The sequence below is a fragment of the Abramis brama genome, assembly GCF_963993115.1.
Source record: "Abramis brama genome assembly, chromosome: 20".
In the NCBI taxonomy this organism is placed as follows: Eukaryota; Metazoa; Chordata; class Actinopteri; order Cypriniformes; family Leuciscidae; genus Abramis; species Abramis brama.
This window is the reverse complement of record NC_139982.1, coordinates 9180699-9202196: the sequence shown is the minus strand read 5'-3', so window position 1 is coordinate 9202196 and position 21498 is coordinate 9180699. Positions and strand designations below refer to the sequence as shown.

The 21498-nt window shown below is 39.3% G+C and overlaps 2 protein-coding genes across 2 annotated transcripts in view; one reads left to right on the top strand and one right to left on the bottom strand.

Moving 5' to 3' along the window:
• Positions 1 to 16912, top strand: part of LOC311070464 (uncharacterized protein) — an 18156-nt gene extending 1244 nt beyond the window's left edge. Inside the window, exons 2-5 of the mRNA XM_084094319.1 lie at positions 2849 to 3025; positions 5245 to 5466; positions 9934 to 10147; positions 11910 to 16912. Coding sequence (XP_083950445.1) covers positions 2849 to 3025; positions 5245 to 5466; positions 9934 to 10147; positions 11910 to 12088 — 792 coding nt within the window. The 3' untranslated portion in view covers positions 12089 to 16912. The remainder of the gene's footprint in view (positions 1 to 2848; positions 3026 to 5244; positions 5467 to 9933; positions 10148 to 11909) is intronic.
• Positions 16913 to 17132: 220 nt separating this feature from the next.
• On the bottom strand, positions 17133 to 19798 carry nudt7 (nudix (nucleoside diphosphate linked moiety X)-type motif 7). The gene is made up of 3 exons (XM_084094320.1): positions 19479 to 19798; positions 17983 to 18141; positions 17133 to 17900 (listed from the first exon to the last, which is right to left on the bottom strand). Exons 1-3 carry the CDS (start codon positions 19635 to 19637, stop codon positions 17550 to 17552), a joined length of 669 nt encoding a protein of 222 aa, XP_083950446.1. The 5' UTR covers positions 19638 to 19798; the 3' UTR covers positions 17133 to 17549.
• Between the last annotated feature and the right edge of the window lie 1700 nt (positions 19799 to 21498).

Genomic DNA, 21498 nt, shown 5'->3' with positions numbered 1-21498 from the left:
TTTCTCTACACAAACCAGTCAATTTTACAAATTTTTTAACAGTTTTACCAATTATCTTTGACATGCACATTTGACATAAATGGCTCCATGTTTTATTTGTCATCTGAAACTGACATGATGATGCCAGTGTCTTCATGAACACGTCATATATGTGAAGTAGATCCCTCACTGTGCTCAGAGATGCGTCTCCTCCACCGTGAGCTGCAGAAAGAGGAGCTTCACCTGTCCTGTGTTCTGCTGTCCGCTTCTGCTGTTCTCAGAGGTTTGGAGGAGCAGATTCTGCCTCAGGAGTAAACCAAGGCATTTCCATCATCAGGAAATTAGGAAATTAGAAAGTTTTTTCATTACACACATTTAGTGCCGACTAACTAACTGTCATGTGTGTGTCATGTAATGAAGAGGTGATCATGTTTAACAGGCATTACTGAAGCTACAGGCAGATATACACCAGTGAGGAATCTCTTTCTGCTCTCTTTCGTTGTTCTGTCAAGGCCAGCAGAGCTTTATCGTCTGCTATAAAGAGCTCGTTCTGGTCTGGGTCGCTGCGTGCTGAGGGCGGTTCATGTTCAGTCAGGACAGGGGTTTGTTTGGGACTCTTTGGGCTTCTTATATTGACCGAGGGACAAGCTGTTCGTCACTGAAACAAAGATTCTTTTGGAGAAAATCATTATCATTGGTATTTATTCTGCCTGAGATACTAGCATACATTATTTCATCTGCAGTGTGAAGCATGCAGTGATCAAAACTTTTGACAGAAGTGCTCGCTTTAATGCACTACCTAGAATACTGTATCCCACAATGCAATGCACTCGCATATGACATCACACATCACATCATATGATAAACACGGAAGCTCAAACGTGTGCGTGATGTGGCAACCAACAAGGTTTGATCTAGTGTGTGACGCACACTTCTGTGTGTGTGTGTGTGCCTATCATTGTTAATATGTGAATAAATGCCTGAATTAAATCAGTTCATCATGTAAAGGGATCGTATCTCTCCAGAAGCCTTGGATTAAACGGACTGATTCATATAGATTTGGATCTTCTAAGTTCTGTTTAACTGGACTTTTAATAGTAATATTTCGAATGAAAATATTCATTCAAAATATCTTAATTTGTGTTTTGAAGATTAACCAGTCTTATGGGTTTGGAACGACATGAAGAAGTTTGTGACTTTTTGGGTGAATTAACTCTTTAAATTCTCAACTTTTCAAGATTTTTCTTTTATTTACTAATTTATTAAATTTTTTACTTGTAATTAATTAAAAGTACAAAATAATCGCTTTTATTTCCAAAATGATAACTGGATGCCCCTCAGTGAATCAAACATCCGTCATGATGAACGTGTAACACACTAACTTTGTAGTATTTGTTGTCGCGTATTGTGTGTGTTCCAGTGAGGGACGAGCTCAGTTTGAGTAAATGATTCCTCTGGCCTTGGACTCTTCATGTCACGTCTCTGATGTATCTCGATGAGCTCACATCCAGTAAACCAAACCAGGCTTGAGTCTCATTTCATTTACAGCTATTCTGGGTGACAAGCTGTCGGTGTGGTTTAACGAAACCGTCCTGCTGCTCCGAGGAGAACAAGCCATGGATGAGAAACGCGAGTCTTTATCTGTCGCTGTGTGTGTGCAGATCAACCATTAATGCTCTTACACAGTCTAAACACAGGCTGTGTGTGTGCAGATCAACCATTAATGCTCTTACACAGTCTAAACACACGGGCTGTTGAGGAGGCGTCTGCTGTTATAGTGATGGCAATCATTCTTACGTTTCGTCTTTATGGCATAAAGGCATGAATCCATTGCAATAGTTTGCCCTAACTATATCTCAAATATAAATGCTCATTTGATAAAATACAGCTTACTACAACAAAACTCATAATGTGTATTTTTAAATTCACTTTTCTTATAGATTTACTATTCAGGCAACACTGGCCCAGTTGCATGCATTTGATTAAAAATAATTGGCTCATTTGTTCAAGAGCTGAAGAACACTGTGTGTGTTGTCGTTTCAATCAATCACTAAAAAGACACATAAGAGGCATTTATTCAGAAATCTCTCGACTAGCTGTGTTTTGATTCACTTAAAAGAACTGGTTCAGAGTCATTCGTTCAAGAATTGGACTACACTGTGTGTGATAAATGTTTTTGCTTCATTTAAAGGGGACCTATTATGCAAAATTCCCTTTTACATGGTGTTTAAACATAAATGTATACACAACCACCCAATAATCCACCCACTTTTTTTTTAATCCTCATAAATAATACACAGTGTTTCAGAATAAGCCATTTTCAGTTTCTATGCAGTGTGATGTCACTTTGCACAGGCCCCGCCCACAAACTGCGGACAGACTCCGCCCTATTAGCATAGCTCCTCCCCTCAGCGATCTGTACACAGTCCGCCATGTTTATCTCCTCGCCAGAGCATTTACAGCACCAGCAGTTATTCAGTCAAGAGCAGAAAGTTCCTGTTTTTCTTTTGTAGTTTGATTCATATTTACAGCATATACAGCAGTTAGTACTAACTGTATTAGTTAAGTATTATGTATAGCATAAGTATTATGCTACTGTCACTTTAATACACAGATCAGATGTAATATACACATGCGATTTTCCCCCTGCTGTTTACGTTCAGAGATAACCGACTGTGTTTATGTGAACTGTGTGTGTTTTTGACAGTTTAAGCACAATAAGACGTGAAAGAGAACTTAGTTTAATACTCACGGGACGCTGCGTCTGACATCCGGCTTTATAGGTCATAATAGGGGGCATAATAGGTCCAGACGTTTGTTCTGGGATCTGATTACACTAGAACACTGTGTGTGTGGTTCTGCTCTGTAGTTTAGTGAGGAGTACCTGAGGAAGATGTCCAGGGCAGAATGGCCGCGTGTGATCGTGGTCGCTGACGGCTCGTGTGGAGACTCCTGCTCTGTGCTGGGCATCAGCACCGATTACATCGTCGAATCGTGCCACGCTTACGGGGCCAATGCCACGATAGAGAGACTGGACCAGAGACAGGTGAGCTACACACAGTCTTCTGAAACACACTCACATGCAAGGCCTTTAAATGTCACCTCACAAAGTAGCATTTTCATGTTAAAATGACTGATTTTTTGCACATACATTACACCGTATCACATCATTATATCTCCTTTCCCCTTCTCAGGCTGCTATCCTCAGAAATCTCTCATTGTGTTCTTGAATATGAATGTTAGTCTGACGGTCTGTGTTCATGAGGGCATGAGGGCCCTACTGGGCTGATTCACTTTATGAATACTGGTGAGGAAATTAAGCCATTATGAATAATAATAGAGTGTATTTCTGCCATGGGTGATGCAGGTGATCCAGAGAGAAGCCGCCAGCCCACAGCATCAGCCGCACATGTTTCAGTGATTCTGTCTGTAATTGGATTGTTTTTTACACAGGTTTAGAATGATGGCTTGTATAATTGATTTTCTCTCTCTCTCGCTTTAGTTAATGGGCTTTGTGTTTGAACAGATGGTAAAGAAGGTTTAGCTAACGCAGATAACCCAGGTCAGCTCGCGGCCCCTGACGGGCTGTTTTGTTAGTCAGTGTTATGTATACAGTAATCCATCAAACAAGCTTTAACAACCTTGATAAGGTTCAGAGATAAGCAGGGTTTCAGTCTAATTCGTGCAACTGAAACTTGGCTCTGCATATTGAGGATTCATGATTTCCATGACCATTTTCTTTCTCTCTATGAGCCTTAATGTCCATGAAATCATCACTGACAATTCTTGTTTTTTTGTGTGTTTTTTTGGAACATTGCTCAGTTTATTATAAATGATTTATTCATGCGCTCTTCTCTGATGACGAGGGCGGGGCAACCCGTCACTCACAAGAGATCCACCAATAGCAAACCACAACCATCCAACCATCCAATCAATTCCCCACGGACAAAATCAAGCCCCGCCCACATTTGTTCTTGTTCAATAAGCCGTTTCACTCGGATATACAAACCCGATCAAACGGCAATTAGTACAAATTTTATGAGATGGCTAATTCGTACGAATTTTTGCTAAATCGTACATATTTTACAAGTTGCCCAATTCGTATGAATTTGTACAAATGACCAACCCCTGACCCCGTCCCTAAACCTGCCCATCACTGGGGTTTAGATTCGTATGGGTGAGGTCGTGAGGTTGTGAGATTGCGTTGGATATATGGCACAATAGGGGATAAAAGACACTAGAAAAAGATTAAGAACTTCCTAGTGTGCATGTGTTGAGCATCTGTGTTTGCGCACACTATCCTTTGAAAGGCTGTGCATTCGCTGTATGGTAGTGTAAAAAATGAAGAATTAAACAGGCCATCCTAGCAGACATGCAACCTATACCTTCAGTGTTAAAATGTGGTTGAAGTCATGTTAAACAAACTTTGAAACAACATTTAATGTTAAATGACTGTGAAAAGGTTAAAAAAATACTTGAACTTTAAACAAGATCTGTTGAAAAGTTAACAAAATGTTGATTCGATTTGCAAAATTTAGCAGTGATTCAAATATTCAAAATTGTTGAATATGTTAAAATGTTGGCTTGGATTTTTGCCGCTGTGCCTTTAAGAAATTCCTTCATCATATATGAAATAGGACACTTCTAAACATGTTTTTTCCTCAACTGATTTCACACATTTATCTAAACTAAGTTCAAAAGACAATTAAAACAGCAATCTGAATACTTTGTAATTGTGCTTTTATTCCCCCGCATTGTACGTTTTCATTGATCTCGTTCAAATGACATGCATAACTCTAATACATATCTCAAAGTAAAAGGCTCTTGCCTCGTTTAGGAATGTTCAGTAGTGAGCGTAGTAGATCTGTTCGGACAGGAGTCAAACGAGAAGCCCTTGAAGGCCAGAACATGACCTGTCCTGATGCTTCTGCTTCTGCCAGCATTATTGAATTGTTTCAGTAATAGTGCCTGTTGGGAGATCTTGCCCCCCATTAGATATCTGTTTAGTCCAATCAAATTTCCTGTCCTCATGTCATCAGACTAAAAGATCTCCAGTTTTGTCCCAGATGGGGAATAGAACAGGCAATTCATCTTTGTACTTTTCAATAATTAATTTGTCAATCATTGGGCATGAACAATGTAACAAATATTTAAATATATCAAGGATGCCCTATGAATATATATATATTATATGTTCCAGGTGTAGTGAAATTTTAATTATACATAAGCAAGAAAGTAATGATTTGTTCTGCTTCTGTTTTATAGGTCCCCACACCAGAGATCCGAGCTCATAGTTTGTACTTCGACCTGTCAGCCTACGGGATCGACACCGTGAAGGATCGCCGCAGCTCCTGCCAGCCCGCAGCCAAGCCCGGGTTCCACCTGAAGATCTACGGGACCTTCCGGAACCGCTACATGGCTCTGGCCTGCACTGCAGAGGCGGACTCCAAAATGATGCATTTCCTGCGCCACACAGCCAACTCCTCAGTAAGGCGTCCCACCGTCCCAGCATGCATCTGTTTGACTCAAATTTTTTTTTTAGGTTCAGGGTATTCCATGCATTCTCAAAGGTTCATCCGAAGATGAAAAGGCTGTTCTGCTCTCCCTCCCCAGCCGGACATTCTGGCTGAAATAATGTCAGGTGGTGTTTAGTGTTTCAAAATATTAGGGGTTTGACCCATAGACTGTAAAAAAATATGGACGTAGTGTCCGTGACGTCACCCGTAGGTTTCTGAAGAGCATTTTTGAAGCCTAAAGTAGGCGGAGCCGGCCGTCCCGGATAACAGAAAATGGGCAAAGAGGCGGGGCGTGAGTGGAGCTGAGGAGCTCAATTAAAAGTTCCTATTTTTGCCCTTCGAAATATTATAATAGTTAAAAGACATGGCTACAAGTGAGACTGTGTATCGTGATTCTGTACTATTCTGCTAGTTGAAAATGCATTATGCAGTAACAATATTACTCTGAGAGTGTGTGTGTGTGTGTGTGAGACAGTGATTTATGTGCATACATGTCAGTCACTCTTTTTTTATAGTCTATGGTCCGTCAGCGCGGCATCGCTCGTCAAGTTCGTAGAGAGCTTATTCAGTCCATTTTAAATTCTGATTTTGGCCACCTCTCCATAGATACATTGCCTATGAAGTTCAAGTAAATGCGCTAGAAAATCCGCGCTCATTCAAGGATGTGCATAGTGCATTTAACGTTATTGCATGGACGGAGAAAGCGCCGACGCCTGCAGGATTTCATCTGACGGTACATAAGCATATTATAATCTATCTGTTCCGTGAGAGCAGAACGAACGAGCCTTTATTGACGTTTTTAAATCTGATAACTCCAAAAAGCAACGAAATTGTCAGACATCCATTAGTGCCTGTTCACAGAGGAAAACAACTGAAATACAGCACTGGTTGTTCTCTCAAATGATACTCGACGACAACGACGGAACCCAAAGCCGTGGGCGAAGTAATGGGTGTTTTAAATTGTATGAAATAATCCCTAAAAAAAGCACAAAACACTGCAGAGGTGGCAAGTTCAGCAGCTAACATTTGCTGAGGTGAAGTGACGGCTAGTAACAGCAGACAAGCGGCTAGCATTGACATCAGCGGCAATCCACCTGTCACTCAAGTGGCCACACCCTTGCAGAACTTTAAATATTAATCAACTAAACGGAAGAGTTATAAAAAAATTCACCCCCCTCACAGTTGTCATGAAGGGCAAAATTAGCTGTATAGACCAAAGCCACATACAGACACCAGGCTGTAAACACGTTTTTTTCTGCTGTAAAGTTGGTCATTTTAACATGGGGGAGATACAGTTTTGACTCACTTCTGCAGCCTCAAGCGGCCAGTCAACGAATTGCAGTTTAACTCACTTCCGTGTTGGTTTCAAGAGAGAGACGGGGAGGTTGCCGCTTGGTTTGACCGCGATATTAAAATGTGACGAGATAGCAGTCTCGCGATATCGCCATGACGGAGTGTGAGGATGAAACTACGTTTACATTACATTACCTCCACTGTCATTTTGCTTTTTTTATAGGAATAAAAACCATTTAATTCAGTTGGACAACAGTCGCTTCAGTTGTAAACTAAACGTCTGCTCTGCTCATCCACACAGTGCAGCAGGAGTCGCAGTTCACTGATCACATGACGAGAGGAAGGCGAGATGGATTCGTTGCGCAACAGAGCCTATGCGCGATCTATATCGTGATATTGTATCTGATAAATGTCTTATCTTGTAGAATGAGCGCTCAGCACCACCGCTACCTATACGCAGAGAACGTGCGATTGCAAATTCGAAAGCAAAAGTAAAACATGAGCTCCCTGATGCACACAAATCAGTCTCCCAACATCAGACCTATCTCAGGCTGGGCTGTGTAGTTGTGTAGGTGTAACCACATCTTAGCTCTGGTTTCTGTTTTGGTCTCTGTTTGCACTCTCACATTGAGAGAGTACTTTGATTATGGTTGAACTTATTGCACCTTTTACAGTGCTTGTATATTGTTGTCTTTCAATGCATATGATAATTCATACTAATAAAGTAGAACTGAAATGACATCCATTAGAAGATGATTAGTTAAAACATTTCAAAATGCACCTGCAGACTATTTTTCCAGTCATGAATTGTGTCATTGAGGAATTCCTAAAAAATACTGTGCAGAAATCTTGTCTTGTGTCTTGTCTAATGAACTAAGTGTCTCGTCACACCCCTACTAAATAGTTGTAAAAGGTTCACAAAATACTTATTAAAAGTTGTAAACAGAATCTTAAATTAACACTCGCCAAGCATCAAATGCGAGTAAAAATCGCTGTCGGCGAGTATATGAAACAGTGTAAATTACCATTTGGCTGGTACATTTTCTTTAATTCTAGCAGTGCAATGATGTAAGAACATGAACAAACGTGAATGTACAGTCGGACAGTTGACGGGCCAGTGCTGCACCGTCACAAAGGTTTATGCCTTGCCAGTTGAAATATTCAAGCGCAAAATGATGTGAAAGGGAACTCAATTTGCGTTAAATCCGTGTCTCTGACAGTGCGCTAATAGTGAGCAGTCTTTCACATCTTCGTGCGCTTGAACAGATCTATTCAAACAAAACATAAAATTTCCCGTCTTGGCAAGTATCCTTGAGAACACCATCAGTTATATCTTAAGTGAACGTAAATAGTTGAGCAATAAAATGCGTGTATCAGTATATTGGATCCGCGCATTCGCTCTTAAAGTGACAGCAGCCTAATATTCCTGATGCTGTCTGTGTCATTAATGTTAATCAAACAACAAAAGATAAAGATAAAATCACTCATTGCTCTTGACTGAATGTTTCATCGCTGGAAATAAATATTAATAATTTATATACATTTTCTTAAATCAAAGGCCAAAGGCAGGTGTTGCAAAAAGTGAGTTTTTAGGCCCTTGTTGTAGATATCTACCTTATTTTCAACATAAGAGCAGCGTGGCGTAACAGCTTTGTTATGCTGCTTGATATTGCAAACTGGTTTTTCTTACCATATTATTTTAATGTATTGTCTTAATTATAAACACACTGCTTTGTAGTGTAAATAGTTTTACCCTTTAGGGCACTTTGTTATTCTTCTAGTTGTATGAAGTTACGAGATATATGACGTCAATGAATCGGAAGTCTCGTACATTCACAGAAAATAGGTTACTTCTGCGGTTAAAAATAAGATGCATAGTACGTCCTGCTTTACACACTCGTGTAAAGTCACATATAGCAAATCACTACCGCCTAATTTTATTTTTGTCGTAACATGTAACTATATTATCCCAATGCTCTTTATATAAAGTTAGATAAGTATGTCCAATTGTATCCATACATTCAGTATAGTCACATATACCAACAGTAGTAGTAGTACTCTTTATTTGCCTGACATAACACAAGAAATCACAAACATGCATGAACCATAAAAACACAGGTTTTTGCATACTTCCATTTTCCTCATAACTTTAAGATATGAGAAAAAAACTTTAAAAAACACCTGTATCCTCATGCTTCAAATGAGTATTTACAATCAAAACTGCATTTGACCCAGAAGATCTAGAAGCTCTAACAGTCTAACATGTTGCAGTTTGTAAAAGTTACAACAGGATCTGTTTAAATCTAAAATATTCGTGCTGAGTCGTTCCAAACCTGTGTGACTTTCTTTATAGGTTAAAATTGCAAAAGGAGAAATTTCAACCTGATTAGAAAGCTTGACTATTTTATGAAATGCAGATTCAGTATGAATTGATATGATGTAATTTGCACGGAAACAATTTTTTTTAGAAAAAGTAGTGAGCATTAAGGTGTCCACCCTTAGTGGGGCATAAGCATATCATTCAAAACGTATGATAAAATTGATATCGCACAACTTCATATGTATTAGCCACCAATTCATCAAAACACAAAACGGCTACAAATCGACAGGAGAGCATGTTGGCAAATTTGAAGAATGTTTAATTATTTTCCACATAATAAAAGTGTTTATTTGACATCTCAGATTATTTGATTCTGATTAGTCAGTGGTGGCAATACTGCATTCACTATTGGTGTACAATAACCACTGAACCCTCCTAAAAACACACACAATCAAACAGGGGCTGACGAGCGAAACCTTGAGCCATCAGTGCCAGACTGCAGTTTCAAAACTCTGGCTCTGCTTTTGCCTCACTTGGAAAGTTTCATTAATGAATACAAAGCAGAAACACAGATAAGAAAAGAACAGAAATAGCACACAAAGATGTGAGTGGTTGAAGAAGAAAACAGACGAGCTGTATCAGGGCACAGGCGTCAGAGGATACGTAATTCACGGAGACACATGCTGTTACCTGGTTACAGCCACAGTGTGTGTGTGTGTGTGTGTGTGTGTGTGTGTGTGTGTGTGTGTGTGTGTGTGGAGGGAGTATAAAGCATGTAGAGAGGGAGACTGAACGAATCACCTGACCTCCTCTCTGTTCACTCAGATCATGAAGAACATCTTCCACCAGTCGTTCAATGCGTACAAGACTGACATCGAGCCTCGTCTGAGTGAGCCCACGCTGCACCACATGCAGTGCAGTCGCAGGCTGTTCGAGATCATGCTGTCGTACAGACGCGTCAGCGCCGCCTACATCGAAGGAGACAACGTGGCCGTGACTGTGGAAGGAGAGGCTGCGAGAGTGCTCAACTTTGACACTGGTGAGAACAGCAGCATTTGAACATCGCCTGATGCACAGAAACTTACTGTTTCATACTTGTGTTTATGGACAGTCATATTTATAACTTACATTATTTACAAATTATATATCATAAATGATAAAAACAGTAAATGGAACCTACATTTTGTAATGCAAAAAAAAAAAAAAGCTTTTTAAAATAATAATAAAAAATCGTTTTTAAAGGGTTGTTTATTCAAATTCATTTTTATAATGGAGGCAAGTCCATACACATTAAAGCTGCTGTCCGTAACTTTTTTTGAGTTCAAAATTTACAAAAATTATAAAATGAGCGAGTACATCATGAATCCATTTTCCAAAGCGTGTCTTATCCTGCATCACTACGGTCCACCTATAATAAGTGTTTATATTCTGACTATTTTAGACTGGTTCGGGTCGCGCCGCTGCGGAGTAGCCCAGTGCCTATAGACATAAACAGAGAGAAGTAGCTCCGGCTACAATGTTCTTCCGCAAGACGCGTGCAGTTCTGTTTATTAACCGCTAGAGCAACAAAAGTTACGGACTGCAGCTTTAAGTGAATGACGAGACCATGAAGTTAGGTGAGGTAAGTGCTTATGTGTTGCTGCGTTCGAAATCGCCCCCATACCCTCATTCACTATTCCCTACATTACTCCACTAATATAGTCCACGTGAAGGAGTGAATGAAAACGAGTGAGTGAATTCGGACACTGGGTGCGCTGGAAGCGCTGGTACTTTTGCATAGTTTGTGCTTGCTCTTAATGAAACCACAAACTGGCAGCTCCAGTAGTAATGAAACTAGCATTTATAAACCATATTTCAATAATTTAATAATCAATTAAAAAGGAATTTATACCTGTATGATATCACGCTGGACCAGCGCGGTTTGGAACATGGACGGATGATTGATTCAGCTGCGGCGCCATCTTCTGGCGAAACGTGGGAATTCATTCAGTGCGTGTCTCTCGCAGTGCATTATGGGCATTCTCTATCAATTGAGCGTACATCGGTTATACACTCATTATTGCGGTGCATTGTGGGATTGAATGAGTGCACTCAATAATGTCCGCTATGGATTCGGGCACCACTACAAATGGCTGTCCCCTCAAATAGTGCCCTATTCAAGGGTATAGGGGGCGATTTCAGACACAGCCTGTGAGATCCAGGAGGGATGCTGGGAAATGAGTGTGCGTGAGGGAAGGAGGACCGGAGCAATTGTGACATATGCATTTTCTAAGAAAATGCGGAATTTGTTTGTTCTTGCACTTTCTGCCTAACCCTGTTATGATGTAATATTTGCCCCTTACATTTTTTTAATTGATACTATGATATTTATTTAGTTAATAATAATAATGCATTTAGCAAAGTTTAATTTACAGTCGGGCTGGAACGATTTATGTTCATCCCCTTTCATGTTTTACCCAAAACAAAACTCTAGATAGATAAATATATATATATATATTTAAGTGACAATATATGATTTATACAAGGCACACCAAAACTGAGTGATACTGTTACAAGGTTGAAATTATTTTGAGTTAGCTATAAGCATGCATTGAAAAAATAAAATAAAAAGTAATAAAATAATATAAAAATAATAAATTGAATGAGAAAGACCTGTATATATTTTCTGTAGCTCTGTATGTCTGCTAAAAAAAAATTTCAATGAAGCCAAAATGTTATTTTAATTGTAATATTCCCTTTCAGATTATATCTGATTGTATATTTGACACTTGTCTGTGATCTGTCATATGAATATCTGTAAGGTTGCGGCGTGAACCTGGGCATGAGAGGCCTGGAGTCGCTGGGGACGTTCATCTACAGAACCGCTACGGCTCTGGACCGGAACGACGTGTTCGAGGCGCTCTCGGCCAAAATCCAGCACTCCAGACACGTGGCGGAGACCTTCAGGAGGAGCGGACTGGCCTCGGCCGTGTTCGAATGAGCCTGCGTGTGTTTTGAGGGAAGTCAGAAACACAATGCTTACATATAATGATCAATGTTGTGATCGTTTGGAAATGATGAATATTCACTGCATATTGGAGTGACCAAAGTTTATGTATTTGCATTTAATTTGTGATTTTTTATGGTGCAAGATGGAAGCTTGTTATAAAAAAAAAGGTAATTGCAACTTGTTATCCCACAATTCTGACATTTCTGAGAAATAATATAAAATATATAAACATGCAATTAAATATGTTTTTTCTCACAACTGCGAGCTTATATCACAATTCTGTGAGATAAAAAGTAACAATTACCTTTTTTATGTTTTTTATTCCGTGGAATGTCTTATGTTGCGTGTGCAACCCGGTTCCCTGAAACTGCTGTGTCTCGGTGTGGACACGTCCTCGGAGCGACCGGTGTCTGAGCCTGACTATAGTAAAGTAGTCTACTGTCTTTACTGACCTTGCCTTACTGACAGCAGCCGACTGCACTCTCTCTACCTGTGGCCCGGTTCAACCTGGGGTATTTTTGCTTTAACACAGCGTCTTAAAATGAAAATGATCCTTGTCCATACTGACGTTTCCACTGCGATTTAGAAAACATCTCTTGGTGCATTCAAGTCCTCCTGGGAAGTTCGTACGTGCGAGGTGGGAAGTCGTGTTTACGACGGCTGGTGCGTTCAAGTCACTTTCGTCGGAGTAAGATGGCAGAGTACTTTCTATTAATTCATTACACAAAAATACAGAAAGGTTATTAAACTCTTGTTCTAGAAAATGAAGAACAAAGAAATGTGCATCAGGTGTACTTTGTCTTTTTATGTTTTTAATTAATTTATGAAGCCAATGCCAACTTTATCATTACATGTTGCATTGTTATATTATAATGCCATCATATTCTGTCCAGGCAGTTAGCTTACTGCGCTGTAAATAGAAAAGCCTGACAATATCACAGCTAAATACCTTCAAGTATTGCGGTATTCTGCCATGTTTCTCACTGACACGCCCACAACTCGTAAAGATCGGGGCTTAGAGAAAATCCAGAGCTCCCCACTGGTATTTACGACATTGTGGTGGCGCTCAAGTGCGTTCAACTCGTAAATACGATCTATACAAGAAGACTTGAACGCACCATTAGTCCACACTTCACAACAAAAATGCATGTCACATGAGCATTCATGCACAATGGGAATGCACGTACAAGTGTAAGCCACTGCTGATTGTTCTTGCCTCTTGCATGCTGTAGTATTATAAAATACAGTTTAACTGCACAATGGCTGCTAAAGAGGACAACAAAATAAGCAAAGCTTGCAGTTCCGTCTCCATGTGATTGTTTGCACAGTCATCGAGGCTGGTCTGTTACAGAGCCGTTGAGAGAGAGAGGGATCTGGTCTGTTATTGTCGTGTTCCAGTAGTGTAATGGTCATATGATATATGGGCTTGAGGAATCAGGGAAGGATACGCAGAAGACCTGATCTGGGAGCGAATGTGGACAGCCACGCCTTTGTTTTCAAAAGTCTCCGTTTTGGGCTGTCTACACTGAAACGCAACCCTGGAGTTTTCAAACTAAAACAGGGTCTGCAGTGTTTCCAAAAGTCTCGCCAGGCAGAACCATAGTAATAGTTTAAAACACACTAGTGTAAACAGGGCCTGAAACGCCTCACCACTGCAGAGTGGAGCCGAAGTGTCCAGAGGGGGAGATCGGGGCATCTAGGAGAAAAGTTTTCTCCTTCTTTTGATTCCTGACAGATTAAGACACAGGTGCCTCTCTGTGACCACCGTCGCTGTCATCGAATGACCGATGGCAGTGGCGTCTGCTTGCTGGCCCGGAGAGCCAAGACTGTGGCCCGGAGCCGTTCAGCAACTGCCTCAGGTGACAATCTCTGGTCAAGGTACCCAAGCAGGGTGGCTTAGTTTGCCATAGTGTGCAGAGCACCACCAGCCTGACCCGCTGCCACACACACCTCACCTACGGCTAGGGTGACCACCATTACACAAACCAAATGTGGGACGATTACTCAGTTTGTGTGGGACAATGTGAGACATGTTACCAACACTAAAACATAACCTAAAACTGTTATATAATGTCTATCTAACTTATTAAAAACATTTGTATTCTGCCTTTCAGCTGATAAAAAAATACGTTGTTCTTTAGTCCCTTCCAGAAAACACCATTACATCACAATGTAACATAACATGTCATTATTTTACATGTCATTTAAATTCAACATCACTGAGCCCAAAGGCAGCGGCATCATGCAGATCACTATTTTTTAAACAGTTCTGACCAAGTCCAACTAAAATCCAACAAAATAAATAATGAACAAATAAAATATAAAACAACATGAAATTAGTTAATTGACAGTCTTATATATTAAGAATATATTCAACCAAAAACTTTCATATTAATATTTTTTAGAAAGGATGTGAATTAAAATAACCACAGCAGGCAACAGGTTGATAAATTCTGTTAAATAAAAAATTTGAATTGACTTAATTATCCATTTGTTTTCTGACAGGAACACATGGAACGAATCACCGGTCCACATTTTGATTGACAGCCGTCACAGCCTACTAGTGACCGTGTTTACTCCTTTCCTTTCAGCCATTGGATAGGATTTAAAAAACGGCTGTTGTATTTGTACTTCTGACGAAGCGCTGTTAAATATAGGTAAAAAACTACACCGCAAAAATACGTTTTCTTAATATGAGACCCTGGATCACAAAACCAGTCACATGTCGCACGGGTATATTTGTGGCAATAGCCAATAATACATTGTATGGGTCAAAATTATCGATTTTTCTTTTATGCCAAAAATCATTAGGATATTAAATTATTTTAAAGATCATTTTCCATCAAGATATTTTGTAGAATTTCCTACTGTAAATATATAAAACATATTTATTTTTGTGAGTGAATGCAGCACTATCGCCAAAATTTTTTTGCACCCTCAGATTCCAGATTTTCAATAGTTGTATCTCGGCCAAATATTGTCATATCATAACAAACCATACATCAATGGAAAGCTTATTTATTCAGCTTTCAGATGATGTAGAAATCTCAATTAAAAAAAATGTACCCATGTGACTGGTTTTGTGGTCCAGGGTCGCATGTGATAATTAAAAACCAACAGACTGATGAAAATGCGAAACATTTTGTCAATATGCGACGTGCGGGACAAGGGGTGAAAATGCTGTGCGGTGCAACGCACAGCGGGACGGGTGGTCACCCTACCTACACACGCAGAGCCCTTAATGAGGATACCTCAGTCTGTGAGAGAGAGCTATCAGGCATCTCTTCCTCACGGGGCGTCTTCATGTAACAGATGTAGGCCAGTGAGAGCTGTGTGTGTAAACCTCACTCCCCTGATCTCAAGGGGCGCTTTAGCCTCCTTATAAGAGCACCGCCATCGCATGCGGACGGGCCCGGGTTCGAGCCCTGCTTAGAGCGGGCGGTTTCACATACCCCTGCTCACATAATGCCTCCACATGTGTATGATTTGAATGTTGAAAGGGAAAAATGGGGGTCCACCTTCAGTGTGAAGGAACGGAAGGCTCCCGGAGTGATCATGGCCGTGCGCGACCTCCCACTTCTCACAAGACAAAGTCAACGTCAACGTGAATGTGGCGTGAGGCATTACATCATGCAACTCCACACACGCGGGCGGACAGAGGACAGAGGTCAGGATTTTCACTATCGCTACAAACAAATGGGTTCTGAAGACAACAGACCTGATGCCTGTGTAACCTGTGGTCCGTTCTTAGTATGTGGATTTCAAAATGACAGTGACAAGACAGATAATAAAAGAATAAGTACATAGGAAATAACAATATACAAAAAATATTTTAAAAATGCGATATCACGGACTTCATGTTTAGAGAGCGTCAGACAGCGGTCACTCCGAGGCCGTTCCCCATAGCGTCAACACCAAGACGCAGCGTCAGAGGGAACAAGCTCCCAAAATGTGATGTGATGGTAAGATTGGTACATCTGTGTTTGGTGAATGGATCAAAAAATAAGAACTGGAGACCAATCCAGACTAGAATGACCAGAGTACAAAAGAGAACTTTTCTATACAGTGATTTAAAAAATATTTGGTCACTTCTAAAAGTATAAAAGCCACTGTGTTGGATAACAAACTCTCATATTCAGAGCAGTGCTGGCCTGAACCCTGGCCCACGGGTCTCCAGCACTGAGTCCAGTGTGTGGAAGTGTTCCAGAGACATTCAGTGCCCGTGAGTTTGGACACATCTGTTCATCTGTCAGACTCTTCTATAGGACACATGTGTTAATGATAACATTTACTGCACTATGAAACACATACAAGCAAGCATAAGTAGGTACTAGCAGTAGATTTTAATAGTGGTATCTTCAGCACACTTCTGTGACTCGATGAATGCAGTGCCACACACACACACACACACACACACACACTGGAATGACACACTCTGATCAACAACCAAACTAAAGGAATGACTCATCAGGTCCGTAGAAACGAAGTGCCTGCCAGAAATTACAAGCACCACGTTACATTCACTTCTTTAAGATTACATACAAACATGAAGATGTCTATTTATTTTGTAATATTTGTTAATAAAATAAAGTGTTTGCCTTATGATTCTGTGCATTCTCTTTTATTCAAGTATAGATTTAAAGTCTCATTTTTTTACTAGTGAAACAGAATAGTAAATAAAATGTTGTGATATGATTAAATTTCTAATAAAGTAATTTTAGTTTTTTTATTTTAAAATCTAACATGCCCGGGCTCAATGAATGCACAAGTGATGATGTGATGACCTCTAGTGGACAGAATGGAGAAATGCCTAATGTGGAGATTTCATCAACCTGGGTTTGTGAAGAACTGCAGGAGCTTCGGGAGTTAATCAATGAAATAGACTAAATGTAAAATTAAAATAAATAATTGTATAATAAAATCAAATATACAGGCTTGTTTAAAAAAAGTGTTTACCTGTCATGTGACGATTTGCTGACATTGTAAACATGAATGTGAGGCGTTATTTTAAATAGTATTTTTTTATTATTTTTAATTATATTTTATTTTTATATTTTGAGTTTTCATTTTTAGTAATTTAATGTGCTTTTACAGTTTTAGCACTTTAACCTAAACTTGGTTTATTTCAGGTAGTTGACAAGGCAACATCTTTAAAGTTTTGCATGTAATACTGATATTTTCAATTTTAGCTTTACTTTTTAGTCACCAGTAGAAACACTGATTGAAATATTAAAATCTTAAAGTCTCAGGGTATTAAATCTATTATATCATTGCATATACACTACTGGTCAAAAGTGTGGAACAGTTTTTTTATGATATTTAAAGTCTCTTCTGCTCATTGTAAATTATAAAAATGATTTAACAATCCCAACTTGCTCCTCAGAAACTTTACAGCTCAATTACAGTCATTTTCCCGATAATAATCAGAAACACTGAATCTGATGTGTGTCTTTCATAACTTGCTCAGTCTGCGATTAAGAACGTCTCTGAACGCAGAAGCTGGGTCGTCCAGGTCGAAGCCGAGCTCAAACTCGGGCTTCTTCCCGAGGGCGAGAGCCGCGACGGTTACGGCCAGAGCGGCGGTCAGACCCCAGATCTGGTGGATGTGTCCGGTGCGCGGGTCCGTGTACATGAAGCTGTGGGTCGGGCCGAAGACGCTGGGCACGGGATAGCAGGAGTGATCCGCCTCTTTAGTGAAGAACTCCAGGGGAAGAGTGAAGACCTCGCTGACCTCGTCTGCGTTGGGACGGGGTGTGAAGGAGCTCTCGATGAAAGCCACGACCGGAGTGATCAGAAGACCGGCCTGTGCAAAGGGATGAGCCATTACAGTCACCACAAGTTATAATATTAATGATCATATTAAACGTACAGAAATGAGAGTGAACCTTGTTTAGGATGGGGAAGAGTTTGCAGACGACCTGCACTGTGTGTGGAGGAAGGCCGATCTCCTCCTCAGCTTCTCTCAGAGCCGTGTGTGTTTCATCCGTGTCGCCGGACTCAGACTTTCCTCCGGGGAAACACACTTCTCCTGCGTGATGCTTGAGCTGAGAGAGTCGAGAGGACGCTTCGTCAAGAGCACTACCTCGTGTGCCAGAGAAGTGCACTTAAGGGGATACTTCACCCAAAACTGAAAACTCTGTCATCATTTACTAACCCTCGAGTTGTTCCAAGCCGGCAAGGACGCCGCTAAGGGGAAAATATTAGGACGATTATAAGGGCCCATGCGCTTCTGGGGCCCACAGAGATCGATTTTATTAATGGACTGTGTGCGATAGGGGTCCCAACATCATATTCTTTCATAGGGCCCAAAATTGCAAGCGGCACCCCTGCAAACCGGTATGAGTTTCTTTCTTCTGCTGAACACAAAAAAAGATATTTTGAAGAATGTTTGTTTCCGAAAGGTTGATGGACCCACTGACTTCCACAGTATTTTTTCCATTCAATGGAAGTCAATGGGTCCATCAACTGTTTGGATACAAACATTCTTCAAAGTATCTTCTGTTGTGTTCAGCAGAAGAAGAAAAAAATTCATACAGGTTTGGAACACGAGTAAATGATGACAGATTTTTTTTTTTTTGGGTGAACTATCCCTTTTCAGAGGAACTCTTATGGAAAAATACACTATAAAAGAATATACTTAAAGGAATAGTTCACTTAAAAATGAGCGTGAGAAAATGATGACAGAATTTTCATTTTTAAGTGAACTATTAAGTGCGAACTGAATGTAATTAATCTCTAAACACTATCTGTTATGTTAATATTATAGTTTAAATTTACATTAAATGTAATTAACTGAACTTTAGAGTGCGACTTAAATACAATTCAAAACATACAACTTCAAAATTACTTCTACTGTCTCTGAAATATGGTTAAAATGAACTGCTGAATGTACTGACAAGCACTTATGATAAACTAAAATATAATTTAAGTTTCAATGTCATTTCTATTGAAACTTGCATGTCAAATATTCAAATATATATAATTATACATGTCTAATGATTTAAAATATATTAACATTAAAAGTAATATCAAGTAACAAATTACAATCAATTACTTATTCATGTACTTTAGTTAGTCAAGACACTGAAATACTTATTTAAAACATAATTAAAACAATGATTTAAAATGTAGGCCTACTTAACTCATACATTTAATTCGACAAAATTACAAAGTTTCAAAAGTTATTATATTATCTGCAAGTAAAGTTTTTTAAAAAAAATATAGCCTACTTTTAAGATTTGAAGTACACTACAATCACACATCAATACAACTAAGCGCACTTATTTTCATAAGAGTATTAGACATTCATTAATACGGTGTGAATACATGTCATTGTGAGCACACAGTGCCTGTGTCTCTGAGATCATGAAGATCTTCTTACGTTGACGGACCGCACGGTCATGAGCGCGTGCAGCTCTCCGTGTCTCAGCATCAGCGGGATCAGCACCGAGGCTTTAGGAAGAGCTGCCGGTAACCGGGAAAACGCGTCGCCGCTGGCGTGTTTCTTCAATGACGCGATCGCTTTCTCCTTGAGGTCCATCGCGGATTATGAGCACCCGTCAGGACACTTTCACTTTACACTTCCGCTTATCTCAGCGTTTCCCATAATGCTCCTCTGGGCTCTGGGCTCAGCTCTGGGTCAGTGTGTGAAAACGTTGCTGGATAACAGACAGAAATAGATCAAGCAGTTAGACCATAGACTGTACAAGAGTTAGACGAGTTAAACATTACGTTGTCGTTGACACTAAGGGCGGGGCTAAGCGGCTCTAAAGTCTTTTTTTATTATTATTATTAGGCTATATATTTTTATTTTATTTAATCGTAGACAGAACAAGTAACAAACATAGCATAGCATACAATATTACAACACAAAGAGTGACATTAATTGGTAGCAGGGGATCCAAAAATAATATCAAAAATATTTTAAACACGTTAATGACTTTTTGTTTTTTAACAATTTCAGTGAAGACATGAAACAGTCACATTCTAATTTAAACAGCTTAAATATTGGGGATGAATTTAAATATTTTTGTTTATGAATAAAATTTTGCCAACAGTATAAATAAATTAACAATGTATTCAAGACCTTTGTTAACTTTGTTTTCATAATACACAATAATATCCTTTAATGTAAAATAGTATTTAATCTTTGCTAAATTAAAGATAAATTCTGCCAATTCCTTCCAGAAATTTTGAATAATTTTGCATTTGAAAAACAAATGCGTCAACACCACTTTCCCACTTTTACAAAAAGAACATAAATCGTCAATATCAGAATATCTTGCAATTAATGATTTAACAGGGTAAATGGTATGCACACTTTTAAAATGTATTTCTTTGGTTTTATTATTAATGAAATATTTAAAGGGGATTAACCAAGCATTCTTCCAATTAATATTATCAATAATAGAATAAAATAAATAAATAAATATGTGCACAGTTAAATAATTTGTAATAAACACTGCAATATTCCAGTAAATTAAGAACTGTCAATTTTCAATTCATGGTGTCTTTGGGTGAAAATCCCCAAGCTCCGGCCTAAATAACAACCATGATTCATTCATTCATCACCAGCACTGAGGATAATATCAGGAAGCATGTGACCAAGTCTCTGCTAAATAATAACTGTGTCCCAATTCGGAGGCTGTGTCCTCTGTAGGGCGCTTTTTTATTTTTTTATTGCGATTTTAGGCATTACAGGGATTTTTCAAAACACATAAACAGAAAAGAACAAAGGGAGGAACACATCACAAGTCAAACATGCAAGCAAAACATGAAACCTCCATCTGAATCCCTTATTTGTTATCCTTGACTTGGAAGTCTGTTCATATGGATATCAAACTCTGGAAAGAAAAAGGAAAAAGGGGGTACATTACAGAATACATCAAAATCGTCAAAGAAGTCTTTAAGGGATATACCTATAAAGTATACAAACACTGAAAAAAATAACAAAAAAATAAAATTCTTTTTTTTTTTTTTTTTTTTTTACAGCCAAACCAACTTCACCTCTATAGTCCATGAGCCAGGGCCCCAAATTTGGTCCATCGGTATCATCTGGGGGGACAAAGTCTCATAGTGATTTTTGGCAAGGTATACACCCCTAGAATTAGAAAAATCACGATAGCAGCGGTTGTAGCGAAATCACTTGGTATCGTTGGAAAGGGGACCTTTTAGGCTTTCATTTAAGCCCAGTACTGAATCTGTCTGACAAACACAGAGGTCACAAGACTTCTTTAAACCAGAAATAACACACATTTTTTCACAATTTCCGCCTAAACTGTATGCTTTCTTTTATCCCTGTGGCATGAAAGAACACCATGGACACAAAACTCAACAACTTCAATACTCAAGGCACTCTGATGACTCAGAAAATGTATAATATACCCATACTATTTATTTGT